This window comes from Trichoderma gamsii, assembly GCF_001481775.2.
Source record: "Trichoderma gamsii strain T6085 chromosome Unknown Scaffold_10.2, whole genome shotgun sequence".
NCBI classification, from domain to species: Eukaryota; Fungi; Ascomycota; class Sordariomycetes; order Hypocreales; family Hypocreaceae; genus Trichoderma; species Trichoderma gamsii.
In genome coordinates, this window is record NW_020171347.1 from 608,670 (window position 1) to 633,888 (window position 25,219).

The following is a 25,219-nucleotide window of genomic DNA, read 5'->3' on the forward strand; positions in this document are numbered from 1 at the left end:
TCGGCGGTTCATTTGTTCCAATGTCATATTATACAGCGTGGGCAAAGTCAAGGCAATTCACACTGCCATACTCTGTTGTCCATTTGGCTGTTACATATTGCTCTCTTTGCGCGCCTCCATGTCCCTTTATACATACGAAATGGAGTATAGCCGGCGATGAAGAGGAGCGGAGGAGGATCTTTCGACCTGCGGGAGGAAAAGATACTATAGGACTTGCGCCGACCTTTTGGCGTCCCTCTTTGGGGCAGTTGTTTAGCTGGGCGAGCAAGACGCGGGGAGAGCAAAGGTGGAGATTGAAACGAAGATAGACATTTTCTTTTTCTGTTCAAATTAGAAAGGGAAGGGCTCATTTTTTTTTGAGCACAATGGTCCTGGGATGGGATTATGGTTTGAGGGAGGGGGTAGGTTTATAGAATGGGCGGTCCTGAATACATGGGCTGCATCAGAAGCATCTTTCTGATTGCAAATTAAAAAAACAACAATAATGCTCCGAAACAGCGAGCAAAAAAATTCTCTTTCAAAGTGTCTTTTCTTATTGCATTTCTTTTGTTTTATTTCTTAGTGTTTAATATAGTAATTTGGAACTATTAGGTAGGCATACATATAGACTAGGTACATCATATATATACGCACATATATATTCGTCTCATCTCACCTTCAACGAATCCCATTGACCGATTTCGCTTTTTGTGGTATTTTTCCTTTCCTTTCCTTGTATTTCTCCTAATTTTCTCTCAGCTGAAGGGATGACATTGGTTACTCATCACTTGTCACCAAAATTGCCAAACCAGATACTATCATCTGGTCTCATTCCTGTAGTGACGCCCTCAAGCCCACACATAGCCCTCTCTTGCTCCTTGACAGACCATCCCCTGACAAGGTCACTCCTTACCAGCAGCTGCATCACCATGCCGGATTCGGCGTGCCACATGTTGTGACAATGAAAGGCCCACATACCGGGATTGTCGAGAACGATGCGAATAACAGCCCAGCTATATCCCTCTATCGTAACGGTATCGCGTCGGAGAGGATTGTTCTCCAGGTCGTGCTGCTGGAGAAACGCCGGAAGATCTTCTTCTGAGGGGGGATAGCCGCCGCGGCCTTGGACGAGGACGAAGAATTTGTGGCCGTGGAGATGGAATGGGTGATTGCCGTCGTCGAAATTGTTGATGGCAAAGTCAACGGTGCGAATGCCCTCGGTTTGGATGACAAGCTCCTTTTTGTAGTCGTAGGCGAGGTTATTGACAACGATAGGAGATCCAAGGGAAGTAGCATTTGCAGGTGCGTCGAGAAAGCGATGGAGTGAGGGATGGGTCATGTTTGGATGCCAGGTGGACTGGTTAAAGAATCCGCGTGAGAGACGCCAGTCTCCAATCATGAAGCTGGCGTCGAAACGCATGTATTTGTCTGCGGGTGGTGGATTCATCGAAATGACAGGATGCAGAACGGAGACGTTTAAATCGCGACATTGGACTTCAATGACTTCGGGCCAATCCTTGCTATTTGGGTCTTTGTCTAGTGCTTCATTTTCGGGAGACGTGTAGCGGATCACAGCTCGGGCCTCGGACTGTAGAAGGCTGTTTTTCGTGGTAAAGCAGTGAGTTACCATGCGGGCTCTCATCCAGAAAGCATCGGCAGTGGTGACATTGGTTTCAAGGATAATGCTATAACGCTGTGCTGGGAGGATGTTGAGACGATGAAAAGGCTCAGGAAATACATCGGTGCCGTCGACCTCAGTAATGTAAAAGGGATGTTCGTCCCATTGGATTTGAAACTCGGCAAAGGCTCCGACATTGATAATGCGCAAACGATGTCGCTGACCTGCAGCAAGGTCAAAAACAGGAGCTGTGGCATTGCTGGCGTCACAGTCCCAGTCTTCAAAATCCCGGCAATCACGCATACCACGACCATTGATGAGACCGTTGTCGGGGACAGGCTCATTGTTCTCCATATCTGGTTTGAGATAGTCCATTAGTATCTCTGAAGTAAGGTTATGATAGTGATCTTGAATCATGACAACCCTATCGGAAGTATATTCCAGCTTCTGCAGAGTGGTTCTCTCGTCCTTCGAGTGAACAACGACAGGCCCAACCATGCCATCTGAAGCCTGAGCACTGTGGTGAGCATGGTACCAATATGTGCCTGACTGGTTTTGAACTTGGAACTCGTAAGTGAAGCTTGAGTTGGGAGCAATAGGGCATTGGGTTATGCCAACAGCGCCATCCATAGAATTGGTGCCATTCTGAAAGAGTCCATGAAAGTGTATTGAGGTAGCATTGATAGCTTTGTTGTCAACAATGACGCGAACAGTGTCGCCTTCGTTACACTCAACCAGAGGTCCGGGAAACTGGTTGTTGATGAGTATCATTGGCCGAAAGACGCCATCAGGGTTCAAGCGCCCGTCTACAATCGTCCAGTGGTATTCTCTAACAACAGGGACAGCATCAAAATCCCAAGAGTCTGATAAGATGTATTGCGAAGTATCTCTCAGTTTTGGCATACTTGATATTTCTTCCTCGTGCTGAATGACAATCAGCTTGGGATGGCTTTCACCTGATTCTTCAGATGCATGCTCAGAATCAGGCTCGGCATCAGCCTCATCGTGATCGGTCTCATCTCCAATGGGAGGCTCTCCCAACTCATGGGTGTCCGAAGGCGATTCCTTGGAAAGTGCCTGAAGGCTAAAGGGAACGATGGATAATGCCAAGACAGAGATGGTAACAATGAAAAAGCAAAGGCCCAGCTTCCATACAGACGGCGTGCGTGGTCGAGAAGGACGGAGAGGCGTTGAGCCATGCGAGAGACGAATAAACGGCTGGTGCTCGCTGAACTCCTGATAAGCCTCTTCATCGGGAGCATCAGTCGAGTTTCGCTGTTGACGCAATCCGGCAGCGTCCATTGCACTCACCGTTGACACTTTCAAGGGCGGCGAGCTGCCAGAGCCGATATTGTCATGGTACGGCAAGCTCCGAGTTCGGGCACTGTCAATGCTGTCGCTTTCACCAGAACGAGCCGAGTTCATAGCTCTTCAGCCCGGCATAATTGTCCTATGAGAAGGCAGGATAATGGAGCTATGGACAGCGCTGCAGGACGCAATCGAATCTAACGGTCTGCCGACCCAACCGGGTCAAGCCGAGCAACTGGAGCAGGGCTGGGGCTGATAACGAACCACTTCCAGGAACGGAAGACCGGTTGATGACAGCTCCGGTGTCGAAAACGGCGTAGCTGAAATACGAGTGAAGTTGGCGGACCAGCATGCAAAGAGGCCAGATGGTGGTGGTAGTCCAAATACATGTGACGAGAAAGTGCGGAGGGAACAACGTTTAGGCGTTCGGGAGAGGCGTGTCAGCGGGCGTTGAAACGATTGGCGCGGCAGGGTCCGCTGGGGATGATCAACAGCTTCCTGTAATAACCTTGAGCCAGTTACAGACACAGCTTCTAGAACACGGCGATGTTGAGCAGCAGCTTCTCAGCTCAGATTCGCCGACCTGGAGGTTTGGAGACCTGTAGGTCAAGACAGCTGAGCAGAACCAGAAGCCTCAGCGGATGAGCGGCACACGACGCTCTCAGCGACGGCCGAATCGACAACGCCGGCGACCTCGAGATGCGCCTCTCGAGGGCTTTGTATCCCCCACGTGTCGGACGGCCGACTAGACAAGAGGAGATTTGTGGCGGACCTGCAGCGCAAGCTCCCGATGTTGGGCGCTGCGGCTTTGCTCCATAGTAAGCTGCTAACAGACACGACTAGGTCTGATGCTTCTTAGTGATGTGGATTCCGAGCTCTTGGCTGCCAGACTCGTCTTGACATGCGTGGATAGAGCGCTGTACTACGTCAATCCGTGTAAATTTGACAAGCCACCGTCCCATCTTCTACTCACACAGTTGCAAGCAGGGTTCTTTTGAAGACGCGAGATTTTTTTTTTCCAGCCGGCCAGCATGCCCAACTCTTCCCTGTCGAAATATGTCGCCTCGGTCAACAAATGAGCGGAGGCCATTTACCAAGCAGACCCTAGACTACACTCGGCCTACAGCCTGACTGGTATGGGTGGATAGCATTGCCAGCATCGAGCACATGTCGACGGGGTTCGTGGAGAAGGACCTTTACACGGCCACCACAAGGCGCTGCTAGGTGTGTTGAGAAAAGAGCGGGACCGGAAGGGAGCCCAAGAAAATCGATACTTTGCGTAACATTGCATCGACTGTCTCGGAACGAGGCTCTATTAAACCCGACTGCCCTGCCCCATCTGCGTCTTCCTTTCTTCTCCATCCTCCCTAGCAAAGCTCACCAAGATCGTGACTGAGGAAGAGATTTCAGTTATGCTGTCCACGGTTGTCTCTCTGCTGGCTGCTGCCAGCTTGGCCTCTGCCGGTGTGGCCAAGGAGCCTTGCGCACCCTCTAAGCCCGTCAAGACCACCACTGCCTGGGAGTCGGTCTATACCGCCACCGGCACTGCTGCTGTTGCCGCTGCTGCTGCCACGGCCAAGACCAGCAGCCCGACCAGCCACGTCAAGGGCAAGGCCTTTGACCGCTTCGTGGTCGTCTACTTTGAGAATCAGGACTTTGACAAGGCCGATGGTGACCGTAAGCTGCATTGTGCGAGAAAATATATATAGAGCAATGCTGATGAAACTACAGCCAACTTCACTTTCTTCTCCAAGAGGGGTATCAAGTTGACAAACTACTTTGGCGTCACTCACCCATCGCAGCCCAACTACCTCGCCTCCATTGCTGGCGACTACTTTGGCATGCAGAACGATGACTTGTACGCCACCGACTTTAATGTCTCAACAGTCATCGACCTTCTTGAAGATCGTGGCATTTCTTGGGGTCATTACGAGGAAGACATGCCCTACTCTGGCTACGAGGGTTTCAGCTACGTCAACACCAAGAACGGCGCCAACGACTACGTTCGCAAGCACAACCCTGCTATTCTCGCCAACAGCGTAGCCCACTATGAGCAGCGCCTGTCTCAGATCAAGAACCTGTCTCTCATCGACACTGGCAGGTCCATGTTCCACAAGGACCTCAAGGAGAACAAGCTGCCTCAATGGATGTTCATCACTCCCAACATGACCTCAGATGGACACGACAGCACCGTCGCCATCGCTGGCCAATGGGCCCGCACTTTCCTCGAGCCCCTTCTAAACAACAAGAACTTCATGCAAAACACCCTGGTGCTTCTTACTTGGGACGAAAGCGAGACCTACACTACGCGCAACAATATTCTTGGCATCTTGCTCGGTGACGCTGTCCCCAAGCACCTTGTTGGCACTACCGACAACAACTTTTACAACCACTACTCTGAGATTGCTACCGTCGAGGCCAATTGGGACCTCCACACTCTGGGTCGCTGGGATGTTGGTGCCAATGTCTACGATTGGGTCGCTCAGAAGACTGGTGACCGTCTTCGCAAGTGGCCATCCACCGACACTCTCAACAGCTACTTCTGGAATGTCTCGTATGCCGGAATCTTCAATGAGGATGGTGGCAACCACGAGTACCCCGCCCCCAACCTGAAGCTTGACCACAGCTTCTCTGGCCGCAAAATTCTCCCCTCTATCAAGAAGACTTGGGAGAAGACCAAGCTTGCCTCCTACTACGCCGATACCATTGAGACCGCTGATGGCCTCCACCCTCCCAAGGGCTACACTCCCGTCTCTATCAGCGACTAAGTGTCACTCTTTTTACACTATGACTTTGAAACATATATATAATTATTTATCTTAGCTTTGTATTTAGATATACGATTGTCAAAGTTGGGAATGAAGAATGAATGATAAGGCTTGATAGCTAAACAGGCACTAGCAGAACAAACAGCAAAAAGAAAAAAAAAAACATTACGCACCAATTGGCAGTTGCCTGTCTATAGCAAGGTCCATGATGTTTGTATACGCTACACATGCCTCTCTCTTCATACCTGTATTCAATGATAAACCTCGTCAACTGAGGGCCGAAAAAAAAAGCAAAGAGCGGTCATGGCGAGCTGCTGCCTTATCGGCGCGGCTTAGACTGATTGACTTACATCGGTTTGTGCACGGCGCCACCTCCGGCACTTCAAAAGTCCCAGCTTCCTAGTCGGGCAGCTCTCCAATTTTCTAGCCACCAACGAGAAAAGAAATGCTATCTATCATCCATCGCAGTATCCATCGAGCTGGGTTCCCCTCTTTTCTCCTATTGGTATGGTTATCAATTTGGACTTACGTAAATTGCTTCCAGCTCGTTCTTCTCTTATCAAACGTCTGCGTCGTTGAACAACTGCGCAGGGTATTTCGATTAGGCTACTACTTTGATAGGCGCAATAGGCAAACATTGTCAGATTCAGAAACAAATGTGTAAACAATAAAAAAGAAGAGCAAATCCATCGGGATCCCCGCCAAAGACGCACGTCGAGGTTGGCGGCGCCGCCACCCCACGTCCCTAACCAAGAATCCCTGCCTCTCCAAGAAAAGCTCCCCTTGCCCCAGTCTTGTGCAGCTTCTTTCTCCGCGCCTCCTCCGAATCAGCGTTCATGCGTTTTTAAGCACAGGGTCTTTGGAGGCGCACGTGGGTCGGAATCGAGCATCTGCTTGGAGCAGCCACCCCGTCCAGTGTGCCTGGACCAGCCCTTTTCGCGGCTGGTCGGCAGGAGAACTGTGCCGAAGGGGACCTTTTTTGCTTCCTTTGAATGGAGAAAGAATGCGGAATTTTCCCTTTGAGGTGACAATGACTCCGTCGGTATCCTGACTTGGATTGGTGGCGAGGAGAATAGAGCGTAGAGATGGGGAGTGAGTGGGCTGCGCAGCTGGAATGTTTGTCCCGGGACGCAGATACTACTATTTGTTAAGGCGATGTAACATGCAGACGCAAGGTGTGGACTAAGGACTTCTGGTGTAGGACCGCATGCTCAACTGATCCAGAATTGGAGATCTTGTGCGCCGGCCAAGTGATTGTTCTAAAGCTCGTGCTACTACATACCATCACCGCCAGAACTGAGACGAAGCTCTACCAGAATTGACGTCAAGTCTACTGAGGAGTTCAATATTCAATTGTGCTACCTCCATTTTGTCTCAGACAGCTATCGATAGCCTCTTGGCTGATGCGCTGATTCATCTCTCACACCTATTCTGTACCCTCCCTTTCGCTTTGATCATCCTCTTGTCCATTAAGCAACTATCCCAGAGCTCGTCTCCCTCCAACACCTCTTCGCCTCTCCCGATACACCCACAGCGACCATAATGTCAAAATCAAGAAGCCCTCTCCTCATCCGATTCCTCTCCGACTTCACCCTCGGCTTCTCAGATGGCTTAACAGTGCCCTTTGCCCTCACCGCGGGCCTCAGCTCCCTTGGCCGCACCGACACTGTCATCTATGCTGGTCTGGCTGAACTCTGCGCGGGGAGCATCAGCATGGGCATTGGTGGCTACCTTTCTGCGAAGGACGAATTACCTTCAGACCAGGCGAAAGACCGGGATGGCGACGAGGAAGAGCTCAAAGGCATGCTGCGTCAGGATGCTGGGAGTGATAGCTTGGATGAGAAGAATAAAGATGCGCAAGAAGTGCTTGTGAGGCAGCATTTGGAACCTCTCGCTCTACCGGGTTGGATGGTTGCAGACATCATGTCGACTATTAAAGAGCGCCAGGGCTTATACGATACAGCCCGCCAGGTACAATTTGCACGATCTGAGCTCTCTGCCGGAGAGAGCTCATATAACAACAATCAACTGCTCATTTCGCCAGTCGCTTCCGGTATTTCCATCTCGCTAGGCTACATCATTGGCGGCGCCATTCCTCTACTGCCATACTTATTCGCTGCGACGGTTGGCCTTGGCCTCCGATGGAGTATCGCAGCGTGTCTGGTGGCGTTGATGTCTTTTGGCGCAGGCAAGAGCTGGCTGCTGAGAAGCGGAGATGCATCTAGCAGTTGGATGCGCTGCCTGTGGGAAGGACTGCAGATGATGATTCTGGGCAGCGTGGCTGCGATAGCGTCGGTCTTGTGCGTGTCGTTGCTAGGAGGGGGCGAAAACGAGATGAAGGGTTAAAATACCAAGAGAGATTTTTTCCTTTTCTCTCTCTACCTGGGATTAACGAACATACATGAGTAATTATACAATAATGAGAACTACTGGCGTTGGGGAGTTTGGCCGCAACACACATTGCAGCGCAAGCTATATACTTACATATATCAAAGCTTACAGGTGTCGAATCATTCTTAGTTACACTCTGAAGGCTAGAAGGCGAATTTTCAAAGGACTGCTTTGATTGTCTATTAAATTAATAAAAATTATAATCTTATAAAGAAAAGTCTTTAGTGCACATCAGCGCCTGTTTCAAGAAGTAAGAAGCTATCGTGATGTACGTAAACGGCCTGGCTCGCTTTAGAATAGAGCATGTTTACGGCCGAATAATTCATCAATAGCAGAGCCTAAATAGCTCCTCATACCACTCATCTTTGAGGCCGGGTTCTCCCAAGTAACTACTCTCATGAGTTGGTGGCAATCCGGGTTCTTAAAGATTTTGGCAGGACTCTTGTCACCGGCGGCATTGCAACAAACTTCTTCGTCAACATGCAAACTCTCATCTTCCCTGAAAACTCTTACTATAAGCCCATAAAGGATATCATTGAGGAAAACCCAGAGGAGAATCCCTATGGCCAGAAGCCGGATGCATTTGCACAGGATGTTCTACAACGAGTTGAGAGGGGGGCGCTAGCTATCTTCGCACAACCTTGGGACCTCTCCTACTTTCAAAGGTACCGTCATGCTATTAGCCAAGGTCTTGAGGTGTATCGCTAGTTGAACAGCTGCATGATGGCTTACGTATGAGCGCTTTTGTGAATATTAAAGTTGCGAATTAGCCAAGGGTTGTATACGCGTGTTAGAAGAGCTCCCGTTCATGCGCGCCATGTGAGATGTTGAAGATATTCTATTCGATGTAAAATTTCGAATTGAGTCACACATCAATAGGACTTCAGGTCATACGGAAAGCCTGGTATGTTATTAAACTCCGCTAGATGTATAAATGATCCAGCATAGTCATCTAATATGCGACAACACTCACATAAAACAGCTTCTCGTGACAACTCGCTATTCCAGGCCAAATTTCAGATGGGCAGCTAAGCAGAACAACGCTCACAACTATGATTTAGCGTCCATCCTGTGAACACAACAATTGTGAAGAAGCCGATAGCGTACCATCTACGACTCAATGATGTTATTCTTTTAAGTAGGGTGGCCTGTAAGAATAGGAATTGCAAGTCGGTCAACTGAATAAGCATGCATGTAGTATCCAGTGTCATCCGAGATCTGGATAAATTAATCTGATTAACGCTTGCTACCCGTTCCACGAAGGACAAGCGCTTTAGGACAGGACATTAGGCGCAATCCACCTGCTATTAAACGATGAGAGATTTAGTAAGTCCATCTGTGGAAACTCACTGAGCTCCTCTGAAGCATTAGGCATTTATGGAAGCGCTCATGCATTTATTGCCTAACATGGGAACAATCTTTTCAATAGGTATGACCCTTTTCACAGCATTCCTAACCTCTCTTGTAGCTCGCCGCCTGGGCAGCGGCAGTAAAGAATATAAGCCCGAAAATTACTTATTTAGGTATGCCCTCAGGGAGCAAATCCGAGCTTCATACCATTTTTAAATCTCTCTTATAGCTCGCTGCCTAGGCGCGGCAGTAAAGGATTCAAGCCCGAAAATGAGTCATTTAAGTATGCCGTCAGGGAGAAAACCTGAGCTTCATAGCATTTTTAATCTCTCCCGTAGCTCGCGGCCTAGGGTGCGGCAGTAAAGGATATAAGCCTGAAAACGAGTCATTTAGGCAGATCCGAGCTTCACAGCATTTGTAATCTCTCTCGTAGCTCGTCAACTGGGGGCACCGGTGAAGGATGAGAAAGTGTCAATAATGCAGGTGCGGCGGGATTCGCCGCATTGCAACATCGTTCTAGATTACTTTAAGTATTAATAACGCTCTAAGGTTCTAATCCTCTTCAATTGTGTCAAAGTCTCGCGCAAGAGCCTGGCAACATTATTGTCTTTAATCGCGAATCATACATAACTAATAAAAAGATAGATTAGAGAGAGATCAGCTCGATAAAAATGCAAAAAATGAAGCCAACTCTCAGTGTTGGTGATATTTATAGGAAAAGCCCAACGCGGGGGTCGAACCCGCAACCTTGAGATTGTAATACAGAACGTGTACTTCATAAGAGTCTCACGCTCTACCGATTGAGCTAGCCGGGCAAATCATGTGACGTATAGCCAATCAATGATCACCAAACTGAGCTCGAGGCTTCTGGTTGCAAAAACTGAACTTATTGTGGTATATGACTCTTTACTCTCAAAAGGCTTCGGTTAGACCTATGACTTCTATCTTGAAGGTGCATTGATAAACGTCTGTAAATAGTAACGCCTTCCCAGCACATTTGTAATAGAATTGCGCCTTCTCAATCAGTTATTCCTTCAATTGACAAATTCCGCCTTGATTTGTCAAATGATGTATCCTTTGATTAAATAAGTCTTCTCAAGATGTTCCCAATCAATACAAACTTCTAGGCAACTTCTAGTCCTGTATGACTTGCGTACTGGATTAAATGGATTCCTCTAAGCTTCAAGTTGATATTTTTGACGGTTCACACAAGTTTCGAGAATACAAACACCAGCTCATGCCTCTATCTGAATGCTGTAACGTATGGTTGACGGCCATCCTCTCTTGCTCAGTGATGTGGCTGTACTTAAAACGCCATAATTGTTGCCCAAGACTTTAACTACACAGTAAAGGGAATAAAGCCAATTAGTGTATATTTATCTCGAATGCGCAATGATACGCAGCCTGTAAAAATTGCGTAAAAGTTTTGTATACTTGTTTCTACGAAAGTGTTTTTGGACAAAACTTACATAGTAATAACGGCCATATATAAACGGAGCAGTGATCGTAGCTGTCTCTTGAACGTTGCTATAAATAACCACGTATTGTCTATTTATTACAAAGTTACCTTTCTCAGAACCCGGACTCTATCATAAGACTCTTCCAATGAAGAAGTAGGATGTATCGAGCATGATCAGTAAACAAAGTAGTGTGATTAGTAACTAACAATAATGATCACTAAACAAAAGAAATAGTCTATTCACATTCCTCAAGACTTCATATTCAGTACGAGAGACTTGTACGTCATAAGAAGACGTGGAAAGCTAAACTACGCTTTTCAGAAGGCGTCGACCTCGATATGACGGCTTCAAGCGTCTTGGCTTACAAATAGAAGAATATTGCGTGGTGAACCTGACAATCGAGCTTAGAAATCAGTCAAACAAGGATGTACATAAAGAAGGTACTTCAACACAGAGGAATATAGGCATACTTTAATTCGTATAAATAGAGCTGGCCATTGGCTATCATATGCTGTCACGTTGCTCTGGTATACGACATCCCAAGTTTTACTCCTGCAATCGACCTGAATTTCTCTGGGTAACGGTAAAATGGCTCTAGAATGGGAGAAAAAGGCAGAAGCAAAGCGTCAAGCAATTCTTGACTCCATTCCGCAGAAATGGCGCCTTGATAGGATCCCTTCTGCAGAGGAACAGAAAGACGTTACAGACGAGTATATTCGACAGTTTCTCAACAGTAAAGAAATTGAGATTACTGAAACCGATGTTGGAGGTATTGCGAAACAAATTGCAGCAGGAAACTGGACTTCTGTTGAAGTGACTGAGGCGTTTTGCCATCGAGCATCTCTTGCCCACCAACTGGTATGGAATGCTTCATCAACTATTAGTTATAACTTCATGTACTAAAGAACACTAGGTAAACTGCGTGCACGAATTCTTTTTCGACGCCGCTATCGAATCGGCCAGAGCCCTCGACGCTTACTTTGCTAAGCACAAGAAGACAATTGGGTTGCTCCATGGTGTACCCATTTCTCTTAAAGATCAACTTCATGTCAAAGGAGTCGAGACGACCATGGGGTATGTTGGCTGGATTGGTACATTCCAAGGAATTAAAGATGATCCAAGAAGGGGAACATTTGAAAGTGAAATAGTCAGAGAACTTCGCAATCTCGGCGCTGTTTTCTACTGCAAGACGAGCTGCCCCCAAACATTGATGTCCGGCGAGACTTTCAATAACATTATTGAGTATACATGGAATCCGAAGAATCGCTTTCTATGCTCAGGCGGCAGTTCTGGCGGCGAAGGCGCCCTAATCCGCTTAAAAGGCTCTCCGGGTGGGCTTGGAACAGACATCGCCGGCTCAATCAGAATGCCCGCCGCATTTAGCGGAACATATGGTATTAAGCCAACGTGGGACCGGTTGCCTAGAAGAGGAGTAGCAACCTCTGTATATGGTCAGAATACCGTTTCGTCTTCCATCGGACCAATGGCTACAACTGCGGCGGGAACTAAACTGCTCTTCCAAGCAATATTGTCCCAGCAACCATGGTTATACGATCCTCGGGTTGTTGACATGCCATGGCGCGATACATTGGAAGCAGAAACCAAGGAACTCACAAAAGTGACCTCGAAAGGGCCACTTGTGTTTGGGGTCCTGAAAACTGATGGAATTGTCAACCCTCAGCCCCCTGTCGCTCGCGCCATCTCGATACTCACGGCGGCTCTCACAAAAGCTGGACATAGAGTCGTTGAATGGACGCCGCCAGCTAATTCTCATAAGGCGCTTATGGGTGTTTTGGTGAATTCATGGCAATATGACGGAGGAAAGCAGGTTCATGACGCTTTCGCTCTATCGGGAGAAAAGATCCATCCACAGATACTGCGACTGTTTGGAACCTCGCCAAAGGAGCCATTGGACGGTATTCAAATTGCAGCAAACAACATTGAGAGACGTCGTTTACAAAGCGAATACATGGATTACTGGAACTCTACTATTGAGATAACTGGTACGGGTCGACCCGTCGATGGCTTCATTAGTCCAGTCGCACCTTTTGCGGCCGCAAGGCCTCAAAAGTATAGATATTACGGCTACAGTGCATTTGTCAATGTATTGAACTATACGAGTGTCAATGTACCCGTCACTCTTGCGGATCAGAACATTGACAAGTATGATCCAGGTTATACTCCTTTGAACGAGGTTGACGGAGCTACTATGGAAGACTACGATGCAGAATTATATGATGGAGCGCACGTTGGCTTACAGATTGTAGGGAGGAGTTATACCGAAGAGAAGATGCTTGTCATTGCTGAGTATGTAAGCGAATTGTTATCTCAAGAGCATACTTAGATGACGAAATAGCTGAGTCGGACATTTTAACAAGTCAATTCTTTTTAAAACAAATAATACAATTCAATGTGCCTTTTGAGGCTCGCCAAAATGTCGCCGCCCATGTGCCTATCAAGTGTTCTTGACGCTTCTGTCACAAAGGCCAGAAGCTCCAAGGATGCACCTCTGATTGGATGCGTTCTGCATTGAAAGTAATTTGCCTTTGTACCTGCTCTCTGCCAATTTTAACGTATTCTATTCGCTACGTGGCTAATTTCCGAGACGTAGAGTCTTCGGCTGGGGAGCATAGCAGCTCGCGTTTTTGTTCAACTGCGGCTTAGTTGCCTTCGTTCCATCTTCAACTCTTGTTGTAAGTGATTGTAACTCAGGTTTGGCTGTTCAGCGTGCATGTGCATACCTCTCTGAGCAGTTCGGACAGTGATAGAATACAGTAGTTCCTTCATCAGCGCTTCTCAATTGAAGCGCCGTGTATCGAACTTCCTTCGCGCCACATTTTGGGCATGTTTCCTTAGTCGTAGGCCAAGTATCTACGAATGACATGCCCTGTAATTGCCGTGTCGTCTGTCGCTTCTGGCGAAGCTCAGATGGAAATTTGTTAGTCGATGAAGTCGTCGCTACACCTAATGAAAATATATCTGGGGTACGCCAGTAAACGTAGTCAATACTCCACGTAGATCAATCTAGGTGCAGGCAATGAGCTTACTCTTGTTCATGGAGCCACAACAATCGCATCGAATAATTGAAATGGGAGAGATGTCGAGAGTATTTCCGCATGGGCCGCAAAATTGATCACCATCCTTACGTATTGGGAGGGATCTGAAGACGAAACTGACAAATTGATTTAATGATGAGGCAGACAAACGAAATTCTCAAGCACCCGTGCAAACGCCAGCACGTGGTTTGGTGAGGCCTCAGCATGGGCCATGGAAACTACCTACATGTAACTACTTGAATGTAGATCATTGACCGTGCGCGTCTGTGGTTGCGAGATGAATAAAGCATCGGTGAGATCCAGGATGCGTTCAGTCACCGGTTGTTTCGCTGTTGCAGTGATAGGACAGAGGCCATTCCCAATATTGCGCTGCTACAACATATGTAAAAAATATTGCGTTGATGTTCTCAATATTGCATCGTGAATTGCAACTCAGAACTAACAATGCTATCAATTCCACATTCTTTCAAGAATCGCTTCCTGACATCAACTTGCGGACCATATTCATGAAACGCCTCCTGTACTCCATTGGGTCCGCTGTAATACTCATTGGACCTTTTTTGGCATAGATGTTGAATGTTTTGACAAGCCCTGACAGTATCCTCGGCTGCAACATGTGTCTGGCCCAGAGGTAATCTATTATAACGATACGATATATCCATTTACCGTCAATGGATGTTACCCCATTTCTCCAAGTCTCTGTATTATTGCTGCTAGCAGCTAGTTGTGTATCATCGCTTGCGGCAAACTTCGTACTTGACTGAGACTTTAAATGTTGGCCAGGACCAGGAAGTCTAACCAGAAACAGAGAATAGTCAACCACATTCGAATTCGCGAGAAATTCCGTGTCTGTGTTCAATAGGTTGAAAAGTTGATCCGCCATTTGCGCTGAGACCCGTAGTCGGCTGGGCATTTGATCAACCAACTTGTTTTTCACATTTTGAGATGACAAACTACCGCCGGCGATATCGCGCTCTGGGAAGAAATAATTGTCTGGCTTTAGATCATAGGTACTCCATTGAGCTCTAGCATCTTCACTCTCCTCTTTCTCTTTTCCGTGTAACAAATTCTCCATGACAACAAGATGCGTTGCTGAGAGACCCAGGATTCTGTTCAAGTTTGATCCTGGAACGTAGAGCATATCCGTGACGCGGACTAGAAGACTGCCAGGATAAGCCGTCATATGGGCCACATAAGGCCGAAATAATTCGTGCATGAAGAAGCGGTATTCGAATCGGCGATCTAGTGACTTGACGATATATTTCCCGTTGCTAGTCATAAGAAACGTCGAGCCGCTATATCCTAGATCTCCAACCGGAATAAGTTCCGCTTCCCAATCATGTCTCCGTCGTGACCGTGAGCGATCTGGCAAACTCTGATAAAACGATGTCGAATATTCGTGTTCTTCAATCATCCAGACATCATGTCTCAATGTCAAGAAGTCAGAAGAACAGTATCGTAAATATTCAAAGTCGAATATGGGCGGGAAAATGCTCGTTAAACAGAAAAAGAAGCTGGCCAAGCACTGGACAGCCTGATTTCTTCTTGAAGTGTCATGCTCTACAGGCTCTGAAACGTCGCCCAAGGCACGAGCAACAGCGGTACAGATGTTGCGCGTCCAAGTCCGCATCTTTAGTGTACCAGTTGTTCGCATGGGTATACAACAATTGGTATGAGTTATGTTTTCGCCGTTATGCACATCGCGCAATTGGCGAAGATTGGCTCTTGGAGTGGTCCCAATGAAAACAAGAGCAGGGAAGTTTATATAGTAGAGATACGGCTAAAAGCAAATTGACGTCATTACACGCATGCAATTCAGTTTCGAGCACTGTTAAGAGACGACCCAGAAAACCTCCAATCACTGGTTTTTCTCCGAGTAATTTAAGGGATCTCTTGGCGAGCGATCGAATTGTCCGTCAAATTTGTGGCGTTGGTTGCCTTGTCTTTTGGGTACATGTGTATATAGTCACTTGCATGAATTCGTAGCAGCGTGTAACATGGGAGCATTGAGAGTATAATTAAAGCTTAACGCTAAAATGACAATTCCAACCCGCACCCTGTAAATAAGATGCAGATAGCTCTGTTACGGCAAAATATTCCAAACAAAGGTTCCTCAATCTATAAACTCAACTACATTGCATTACCGAGCATGCGGGTCAAGGACTGCATGGCCGCTTTCAGGTACTCCTCCATGGACATTTTCTCCTTGGGTTTCGAGTCAAATACTTCAACAGAAAGCCAGCCTCTGAAGCCAGTTCGTAGTACAGAGTTTAGAAAGCCTTGAATCGGCAGATACCCTCCATCAAAGGGTAGTGGGCGATAATCATGACTCCATACCGATCTCACTCGCTCCTCCGTGTTACGCAGAGGCGGCTCCATTCTATATGCATCTGAAATCTGAAGTAAGAAAATTGCATCTCCAGGAACAGTCTCTTCCAGTTGCTTCAGACTTTTTTGCCAACGGTCGCCAAGCTCAGCTAGGCTAACATCTTCGATATAACCTGAGTCTGTAGATGGATCGCCATATTCTCCACCAGCTGATTGGAAGGTGTCTAGACAAAGGCCAATGTTTTTTCGATCAGCTTTGTGCGATATCTCCAAAACGTGTTTCCACGTTAAGGCATATGTTGCCCAGCACCAGTTCTCATAAGCAAGTCGAAAACCTTTCTCTGCTAGCAGGTCTGCTAACTGCTGCAAATCTGCGGCATGCTCGTCAAAGGAAGATGATATATCCGGGGCATCTGATGAGCCAACCTAGAGATAGTTAGCCATCATTGCATCCTGATCATTCATCTCTGAGATGCGCATACTTGTAGCATATCGGTGCCTAAAGACTCCATAATTCTTATCCATCCTTTGGCGCGCGTAAATGCCTCCTCTCTCTCTTTTGCATGTGTATCTTTATTCCACCCCTCAAATCGTGAAAACGGTTGCAGCATGAGAATAACAAGGCCAAGTTGATCGGTTAGAATTCGAATCTTCTTAGCTACGTCTGAAAGTGTATCGTAATCATCTTCTTGAATTTCCTTTCCCTCGATATCGCGGCCGTATGCCACTATATCTGGCATAGACATTTCTATTCCATCGAATCCGGCGTTGCGAATGGCCTCTAGTTTTTGAGGAAGTTTCGCGTCATAGTAAGGAGGGATGCTGCATGACGCAAAAGAAGTAGGAATACTGTGGCCTTGATATCCGATGCCCATGGTGACGATATGCTATATTCCTCGAGTGAAGAGTCTCGACTAAGTGACTTGTACTCTGATTAGAATTGTACTTCTAATAGAACAGCTTGAAATACTTAAAACTTCATTGTCATTTACAGGATATATAACGTCATGCTGATGCTTGCAGCGTTGTCACCACAATTGCGTCATTCAATTAGCACAACACAGCTGTGATTGATGTAGCTTTCAAGTGGCAATTCTCATGAATATGTGAATTAAATTGATGCGTCGTCCGACAGTCGCGCCATTTTGTTTTTTGGTGTTTCCAATAATTTTGCCGCTGTGGCTTAATAATTTTGCCGCTGTGGCTTAATTGTTTACCTTGTCTTGCCTATCTTTGAGCGAGCAGCAACCATGGGCGCTCAATCAGATGTAACCATGAAGTTCAAGCAAATTGGCATTGTCGGTGCAGGGAACATGGGCTCTATGATGGGCTTCGCCTTTTCCGAGCTCGGCCTCGACGTGTCTATTTGGGATGCCAAGAGCGCGAATGTCGACGATTTTATGAAGCAAGTTGACCAAGCCGAGGGCCTGACAGGGAATATTACCGGATTTCACGACATATCAAAGTTTACAGCTAGTTTGGGTCAGAATGGTGGCCGAAAAGTGTTCCTTTTTTCTATAACACATGGCGCGCCAGCCGATGAAGTTCTGGAGAAGATCAAGCCAGAGCTGCGCAAGGGTGATATCATTTTGGATGGCGGAAACGAGCATTATCGAAATACCGAGAGGAGACAAAAAGAGTGTCAGGACATTGGCGTGGATTGGATCGGAACGGGAGTTTCTGGCGGTTATCAGTCTGCTCGACATGGGCCAAGTATGTCCCCTGGAGGAAATGCTGCGGCACTGAAAGAAGTCATGCCGCTGCTAGAACTATATGCGGCGAAGGATCCGAAATCTGGCGCTCCATGCGTATCGAATATCGGACCCGGCGGCTCAGGACACTTTGTCAAGATGGTCCATAACGGTATCGAAGTTGGTATGCTCTCCGCTCTCTGCGAGGCTTGGGCGTTTCTAAACAGCGGGTTGGGGCTTGACTACGATGAGATTGGTGAAATATTTGCAAAATGGAACGACAACGGCGAATTACATACCAATTTCCTCGTCAGAATTGCTTCTGAGATTTGCAAGACGAGAAAACCGACAGATGGCAAAACAGCGGGACAAAAAGGTGGCCACGTTCTCGATGACGTCCTCGACAAAGTCGTACAGGATGACGATGGCTCTGAAGGAACGCCCACATGGTCAATTGAGGAATCGGCAATGAGGCATGTATCTTGTCCGACGCTCGCAGCGGGATTTTATCTGCGTGTGGCCTCAGGAAATCGCGAAGAACGGCTACAGATCGCCGACACGTTCTCTATTCCCAAACCAAAGCCTATTCAAGATATCAAGGATAAAGACCAGATGGTTGAAGACCTCCGTCAGGCCATCTACTGTGCTTTCCTGGCCTCCTACTGCCAAGGACTGGAACTCATTGCGCGGGCATCTAATGACGAAGGCTGGGGCATCGATTTGTCTGAGTGCATTCGTATATGGCGAGCAGGGTGCATCATTCAGTCTGAGTTCATCGCCGATTTGCTTGAGCCACTTCTGAAAGAGAATAAGTCGCTCACAAACATCAAGCTGGAAAGCTCTGTCGGGCGGGAGTTGCAATGCAGCTATTCAGCCCTGAAAGAAATTGTCTCTCGAGGAATTGCAGCCGACCATTACTTGCCCGCGCTTACTGCCACACTTGAGTACGTCAAGTACACCACAGGCAAAATGCTGCCCACAAAGTTTATGGAGGCCCAAATGGATTATTTTGGGGCGCACTCATACAATAAGCCGGGCGTACGAGGCGAAGATCCCGGTCCGGTCGCGAAAGGCCCGCATCATTACGAGTGGAAGCCAGCTTAAAAGCTTTGCACGGCAATTGATCATTATGCTTGATTCAAAAGGTAGATTTTAAATTGCACGGCCAGACCATTGTATAGATATGCATGTGAAGTTTAGATCGAAGACGGAAGTAGCCGATGCGAAGCTCAGTTGTCATCTATACTCTGCATTAAATGACCCACACCCGGAGTAACAACTCCAGCTTTCTGCAATTTCATGACATAGAAAAACACCGGCTTTATCTGTAAATTCGCCTCATTGCCAAGCTGTAACATTGAGGCGCACGTATCATAGATATTACCTTTTTGCTACTTCAAACTGTATCGTTGACCTCATACAAAACTGGATCCACCATGACGAAACGTACACATCATTCACGTTGTTGTGCGTGTCACGATTAGGTTGACGGAGATATCATGAGTTTATGTTATAATTCTATTATAGCATGGGGACCTACTATATCGCAGCCATTCTATTTCACTACCTCATTTTTTCATCGCTCCTGGAGGCATCAATTACTATCCGAAATTTGATCAGCACATTCGCCCACCATGACATCGCAGTTCAAAGATGGTACGGCATTCTGTTAACACGTTGAAGACAATTTCGCTAATAGCAGCATGTGAAAAGAGAAAAACATCCCTGTTTCTAAGCAGGAATTTCCGGGCTTGGACAAAGATATGCCCGATCCCAAACCCGTTCGCGACGAGCTGCCGGATGCAGATGGAAGAACCGAAACTTACAAGGCAGCAGATAAGCTTGTAGGCAAAAGAGCACTCATAACTGGCGGTGACAGTGGCATTGGAGCTGCTACTGCTGTATTGTTTGCAAGGGAAGGTGCTGTAGTGACGATTATTTATCTTCCTGAAGAAGAGCAAGACGCGCAAGACACTAAGAAGCAGGTTGAGTCTCTTGGGAGTGACTGTTATCTATTCGCCACGGATCTTGCCAAAAAAGAAAATTGCCAGGATGCTGTCAATTTTGCCTTGGAGAAGATGGGTGGAATTGACATTCTCTTCAACAATGCGGCGTGTAAGCTATTGTTTTTGGACGATGAAAAATTGCATGCGCTGACTGTCTCTGGTAGATCAAATGATGGTTGAAGATATACTCGATTTGCCAGACGAGCAATGGATTCATACATTCAACATCAACATGCACTCATATTTTTTCATGGCAAAGTATGCCATCAAGCACATGAAGCGCGGCGCTGTAATTATCAACAACGCCTCTATTAATGCATACATCGGCCGGCCAGACTTGCTGGATTACACCTCTACCAAGGGAGGGATCATTTCCTTCACAAGAGGGTTGAGCAACCAATACATCTCAAAAGGCATCCGAGTTAACGCTGTCGCCCCTGGGCCAGGTAAGCATATATGCGCATATATGTCGAGAGCTGTTTGTGCCGTGCTGACAAGAACTGTAGTGTGGACTCCGTTGATTCCTGCGACAATGAATGAAAAGGCTCAGAAGGAATTCACCAGTCCTATGGGTCGACCAGCCCAGCCCAGTGAAATCGCCAGCTGTGTCGTCTTTCTCTCTTCGATGGACAGCTCTTGTATCAGCGGACAGACTATACACTGCAATGGAGGAGTTGTGGTGAATGGCTGAATAGAAAGCGTAACCAATCGGAGGATTTGCTTAGTTAATGACCAATGAGAGTCTTCTGTCTGTTCATTTTGAGAGTAATTGCTCTTTTATTGCCTTCCCGCGGGCCTAATAATCGGTGACTTGACAATGGTAGAGAGATGTGGACTATCTAGCCAGTCTACCCTAAAAAATCCTGGGCAGTGACGATCATTCAACTCGAAACCAATAAGCAGCTGAGAGCTCAATTGTAGTCCAATGTGACTTGTTGATATGTTATTCTCCATATAATTGTTAAAAATCGCCAAACTGGGTCAATTATCGTTGGCCTTAACGCTATCTCTGGGGAAATGAGCTAAGGAAGCTCCAATTAATTGCAATGAGAACTTTACTGACGTCAACCGCAGATCACCAAGGCCACAGCGATTGCCTACGAAATATTTCATTATCACGATAAATTGCAAGCTGAGTAAGTGTTATTTGTCCAGAAGGATGCTGCTGCTTACACAGTGGTCCCACCTTTGCCGGCGATTGTGGCAAAGACCCAGTGGTGAGGTCATCATGATATGTCGTTTTGCATAGATCCTGTCAATGACGGCGCGATCTCACTACTAATTGTATGCTTCTGTTGCCACGGCATATTCCGAGTCAGTCAAAAGAGACATGAAAATCTTATTTACGAGAACCTTATCCATGAGATTCGCTGTTCTTTTTCCCAAGACCGCTATTTCTACCTATTGCTCAGACTACGATCAATTTACACCTGGCTGAAGAGAAAGTAACAACACAATCATGGCAAGCGTATCACGACTGTTCCAGTTAAGCGGAACCTGCAACAACTATCCATGGGGGAAAAAAGGGCACCAATCGCTCGCTGCCGAACTCTGCAAAAAGACACCTGGAACCGACTTCACCATAAAAGATGACGAGTATTACTCCGAGATGTGGTTTGGCGACTACCCAGACTTTCCCGCGAGAGATCTGGAAACAGGTCGACCGCTTGCCGACCTCTTGAAATCCAACGAGGAAAAATTGCTAGGGCCATACTCAATGGAGAAGTTTGGAAATAATGTTCCGTTTCTACCAAAGGTAAATTGGGCTTGTGTTGCGGCAAGAACAGTTGTCTAATATATACATTACAGATCCTTTCAATAGGCAAAGCTCTGCCGTTACAAATTCACCCAAACAAATCACTTGCAGCCAAACTCCACGAGAAAGATCCCGAAAAATTCTCAGACACCAATCACAAGCCAGAGATTGCAGTGGCACTGTCGCGATTCGAGCTGTTTGCTGGCTGGAGAGAATTGAACCAAATTTCCCCCATGTTCAATATACCAAGTCTGCGGCGCTTCGTGCCTGAAGAGACGAATGCGTGGGACGAGGAAACTCTACGAAATGTTGTTCGCGAATTGTTGAAGGCAGATGAACAGACTATCCAGAAGATTGAAGAGGACCTGAAGCGACAGTCTCTAGAAGACCTTCAGAAACTTGGCTACCCAAGCCAAACTTTTGAGTTGCTTCAACGCTTGCAATCTCAATATTCAGCCACGGATCCAGGGCTGTTGGTTGCAATTCTATGCATGAAATTCTTCGTACTGGAGCCTGGTGAAGCAATGTTCATTCCAGCTGATGGTATTCATTGCTATTTGTCAGGAGATATTGTGGAGTGCATGGCTCGCTCAAACAACATGCTCGCCAGTGGTCTTTGCCCTGTTGCCGACCGCGATAGTGCTGATCTCTTTTCCGAAACCCTTAAGATCGACTCAAGTACGCAAGCAGATAATCTGAGGTTGACGGCAAAGGCAGGAAAAGATGGGTATACAACGGTATATTCACCACCCATTGGCGAGTTTGACGTGGTTCGTGTCGACATGCCTGCTGGAAAGGAGGACTCCGTTTGGAATCATAAAGGCCCGACTCTAGCCATTGCGCTTTCTGGGGAGGGTACCATTCAAGGCGATGGAAAAGAGCTTGCTGTCAAACCCGGGTTTATTTTCTTCATTGCAGCAGAGACGTCCACGAAGCTGCGGGCTGATTCTGACTTGCAAATTTACGCTGCTGCGTTACGTTGAATTGAAGTTACAAACTCATAATCTAGACAATAAAAACTTTTTGAATTTTAGACTTGTGTCATATGCGAAGAATCACCAGGTTGTTTGATTGGAGTATTTTTGCTTCCGTTGCTATCTTCTATATCCTCAATAATGCCAATCCTTTTCTGCCATGTCTTCTCGCACTTTGTAGTTAAGCTCCGCCTGCTTCAAAATTTCCATATCAATCTCAGCAATAAAGAAATTCTCTGAGCTGTCCCAAATCCCATCGACAGCGCCTACAAATGGCAAAGCGACCTGCGATAGTCCGACAAACGTGTGCGAAGGCCCACCGGCATTTGCAAACACAACGGCGCAAGTGTTTTCAAAGCAACGCGATGTGATCATAGTGTTTAAAACTAGACTTTCATAGTTGGGATTCAATCCTAGCCCATAGGCGTGGGATTCGTCGAGCGTCCAGCAGGTGGGCACGATGATGATGTCTGCGCCGTCTTTCACCAATTGGCGAAAAGCTTCTGGGAAAGCAAGATCCCAGCAGATCAAAAGTCCTACTTTTCCCAAAGGCGTAGATATTGCGGAATGTTTTTCCCAGCCACGAGATTGGTGGGAGCGCTCGGTGTGCCAGAGGTTTTTCTTCCTATAAGATCCCAGAATTTCGCCCTCGTGAGAAATAAAGTACGAAGTGTTAAATAGTTGATAGTCTCCGTCTAGGTCGTTTAATGTTCTATTGCCAGAGGATTGAGCGGCAGCTGGATGTCGCTCAACAAACGTTCCTGGGACAAGACAAACGCTAAGCTCTCGAGCTAGGACGCAATACTGATCCAGATATTTCTTGTATTGAGAAGCTTGCTGAATATAAATAGGGTCTTCAGGTACATAACCATTCAAATGGTATCTATAAAACAGTAAGTGAAAACACAATGATGAGATAAATAGAGGAAGAGGGGGGGAAAATATGTTAATGAACAAACAGTAATGTGATAGGATACTCGGATACGCACTCTGGCAAAACAACTAGCTGAGCTCCTTGTTCAGCTGCTTGGCGGATGAATGCACAAGCCTTTGTAAAGTTGCCCTCTATATCGAGGGGCTATGCGATGCTTTCGGTTAGTACGTAAAACAATTGGCAATGGAAGAGTTTGACATACTTTCGAGTGCAACTGAATGACCGCGACTCTGATCTTTGTCGACATGGCCATGGACTGTAGCCACTCTACACGATAATGCGCTATATGGGATTTACGCTTCTATATGTTGCGTATGTAATTGACTATATGTTGCGTATATAATTGAACCGGGGCGTCAAAACTTATCTAGGATACTGCCACCGTAAGTTTTATTTGCTCGGAACTGCCATCTCACCATTAAATGACGGGGTCCATCAAGCTAGTAATGCAGAGGCATTTTCGCCCGCACTATACATTTAGATCGGTTAGTTGGTGCCACGCTTAAGCGTAGCGTACAGATGCAATCGGTATCAATGAGGGCGAGTTGGACTTCCAAAAAGCGAGTTGGCTGTTTTACTAAAAGCAATTCTATCTGTTACTTCCTTTATACCATGTTTTTTTTATCTACTCGGAATTCAACGAATGAATTGGTTCACAAAGTCCGCCCCTAGTCCAACTTTCTCGTAATGCTCCTTGGCCTTCTGTATCTTGCTGAAGACATCCTCAACGCCCACAGGATTGCCATCAACGTCAACGTAGATATAAGCGCCAGTGACGTGAAACATGGTCACCATTTCCTCCACGTCCTCTGGGACCTCTAATGTATGGATGTCACCCGGTGGCTCAAAGGCATAGCTTCCTTGCTCTGCCCACCAAGGGTGCTCGAGATAGTGCCATCTGCCCTTTAATACCGTGGCGTGCACAGGGCCAGCGTGGCGGTGTCGTGACAGGATTCCAGATTTGCGGACTCTTAGAAGATTGACAAAGTAACCCTGGCTGACGGAGAACAACAATGGCCGGAACCAAACTTGGTCGGATTGAGGAACCCAAAACCGCTCGTCGCAGTTGAGCGTTAAGACGTCGGGAACAACTTGGTCTTCAAGAATATTTGGGAGAGGTTGGCCGCGATAGGCGAGGGCATGCTGGTCTGGAGGAGCGGAAGAAGTCATTGTGTGTATGTGTTGATGGCTCTAAAGGTGGCATGGAAGTAATGACAGCCATTGATTTGTGACAAACAGCTTGAAGTTATACCACGCCAGAACAGAGGCCAAGGTGGCCAGAGTCTTGCTCCTGACCATGGCTACAAATTCTAAGACCCAAACTGTGAGCCATTACTTCAGCTTGGTGAGACAAAGATGAGGCTAGATCCGGAGAATATTGTTAATACGGTGGACACCCGGAACTATTCATACACGCGGACTGGCGCTCCGGGCGCCGGGCGCTTCAGGCGCGGGGCAGCACTCCCAACACAACATACGAAGAAATAAAAACCCCACCAACATCTTAGCTCTTGGTTTCGCTACTAAATGATGATGGCTGCGCTAGATGGAGCGCGAGCGGCGCTTCGCTGGCGCCGCTACCAGAGAGACTCCGATGTGA

General features: G+C 47.0%; 12 protein-coding genes across 12 annotated transcripts; 7 read left to right on the forward strand and 5 right to left on the reverse strand.

Moving 5' to 3' along the window:
* Window positions 1–763: 763 nt before the first annotated feature.
* TGAM01_v203807 (hypothetical protein) lies at window positions 764–3,022 on the reverse strand (the record flags this gene model as incomplete). Its single annotated transcript, XM_018803885.2, has 1 exon — window positions 764–3,022. One exon carries the CDS (start codon window positions 3,020–3,022, stop codon window positions 764–766), a length of 2,259 nt encoding a protein of 752 aa, XP_018662936.1.
* A 1,295-nt stretch (window positions 3,023–4,317) lies between these two features.
* Window positions 4,318–5,673, forward strand: TGAM01_v203808 (hypothetical protein; the record flags this gene model as incomplete). The annotated part of the gene is made up of 2 exons (XM_018803884.1): window positions 4,318–4,582; window positions 4,637–5,673. 2 exons carry the CDS (start codon window positions 4,318–4,320, stop codon window positions 5,671–5,673), a joined length of 1,302 nt encoding a protein of 433 aa, XP_018662935.1.
* A 1,542-nt stretch (window positions 5,674–7,215) lies between these two features.
* On the forward strand, window positions 7,216–8,019 carry TGAM01_v203809 (hypothetical protein; the record flags this gene model as incomplete). Its single annotated transcript, XM_024549287.1, has 1 exon — window positions 7,216–8,019. One exon carries the CDS (start codon window positions 7,216–7,218, stop codon window positions 8,017–8,019), a length of 804 nt encoding a protein of 267 aa, XP_024405992.1.
* Window positions 8,020–8,544: 525 nt separating this feature from the next.
* On the forward strand, window positions 8,545–9,096 carry TGAM01_v203810 (hypothetical protein; the record flags this gene model as incomplete). Its single annotated transcript, XM_018803883.2, has 3 exons — window positions 8,545–8,729; window positions 8,952–8,968; window positions 9,047–9,096. The coding sequence occupies 3 exons, from the start codon at window positions 8,545–8,547 to the stop codon at window positions 9,094–9,096; spliced, it is 252 nt and encodes an 83-aa protein (XP_018662934.2).
* A 2,366-nt stretch (window positions 9,097–11,462) lies between these two features.
* On the forward strand, window positions 11,463–13,218 carry TGAM01_v203811 (acetamidase; the record flags this gene model as incomplete). Its single annotated transcript, XM_018803882.1, has 2 exons — window positions 11,463–11,732; window positions 11,788–13,218. 2 exons carry the CDS (start codon window positions 11,463–11,465, stop codon window positions 13,216–13,218), a joined length of 1,701 nt encoding a protein of 566 aa, XP_018662933.1.
* Window positions 13,219–13,596: 378 nt separating this feature from the next.
* Window positions 13,597–13,758, reverse strand: TGAM01_v203812 (transcription factor S-II; the record flags this gene model as incomplete). The annotated part of the gene is made up of 1 exon (XM_024549288.1): window positions 13,597–13,758. One exon carries the CDS (start codon window positions 13,756–13,758, stop codon window positions 13,597–13,599), a length of 162 nt encoding a protein of 53 aa, XP_024405993.1.
* Window positions 13,759–16,060: 2,302 nt separating this feature from the next.
* TGAM01_v203813 (hypothetical protein) lies at window positions 16,061–17,133 on the reverse strand (the record flags this gene model as incomplete). Its single annotated transcript, XM_018803880.1, has 2 exons — window positions 16,061–16,684; window positions 16,741–17,133. 2 exons carry the CDS (start codon window positions 17,131–17,133, stop codon window positions 16,061–16,063), a joined length of 1,017 nt encoding a protein of 338 aa, XP_018662931.1.
* A 375-nt stretch (window positions 17,134–17,508) lies between these two features.
* Window positions 17,509–19,053, forward strand: TGAM01_v203814 (6-phosphogluconate dehydrogenase; the record flags this gene model as incomplete). The annotated part of the gene is made up of 1 exon (XM_018803879.1): window positions 17,509–19,053. The coding sequence occupies one exon, from the start codon at window positions 17,509–17,511 to the stop codon at window positions 19,051–19,053; it is 1,545 nt and encodes a 514-aa protein (XP_018662930.1).
* A 530-nt stretch (window positions 19,054–19,583) lies between these two features.
* TGAM01_v203815 (oxidoreductase) lies at window positions 19,584–20,646 on the forward strand (the record flags this gene model as incomplete). Its single annotated transcript, XM_024549289.1, has 4 exons — window positions 19,584–19,605; window positions 19,663–20,064; window positions 20,120–20,401; window positions 20,462–20,646. 4 exons carry the CDS (start codon window positions 19,584–19,586, stop codon window positions 20,644–20,646), a joined length of 891 nt encoding a protein of 296 aa, XP_024405994.1.
* Window positions 20,647–21,414: 768 nt separating this feature from the next.
* Window positions 21,415–22,694, forward strand: TGAM01_v203816 (mannose-6-phosphate isomerase; the record flags this gene model as incomplete). Its single annotated transcript, XM_024549290.1, has 2 exons — window positions 21,415–21,711; window positions 21,765–22,694. The coding sequence occupies 2 exons, from the start codon at window positions 21,415–21,417 to the stop codon at window positions 22,692–22,694; spliced, it is 1,227 nt and encodes a 408-aa protein (XP_024405995.1).
* Window positions 22,695–22,820: 126 nt separating this feature from the next.
* Window positions 22,821–23,872, reverse strand: TGAM01_v203817 (hypothetical protein; the record flags this gene model as incomplete). Its single annotated transcript, XM_018803877.1, has 3 exons — window positions 22,821–23,568; window positions 23,675–23,763; window positions 23,822–23,872. 3 exons carry the CDS (start codon window positions 23,870–23,872, stop codon window positions 22,821–22,823), a joined length of 888 nt encoding a protein of 295 aa, XP_018662928.1.
* Window positions 23,873–24,255: 383 nt separating this feature from the next.
* TGAM01_v203818 (hypothetical protein) lies at window positions 24,256–24,789 on the reverse strand (the record flags this gene model as incomplete). Its single annotated transcript, XM_018803876.1, has 1 exon — window positions 24,256–24,789. One exon carries the CDS (start codon window positions 24,787–24,789, stop codon window positions 24,256–24,258), a length of 534 nt encoding a protein of 177 aa, XP_018662927.1.
* Between the last annotated feature and the right edge of the window lie 430 nt (window positions 24,790–25,219).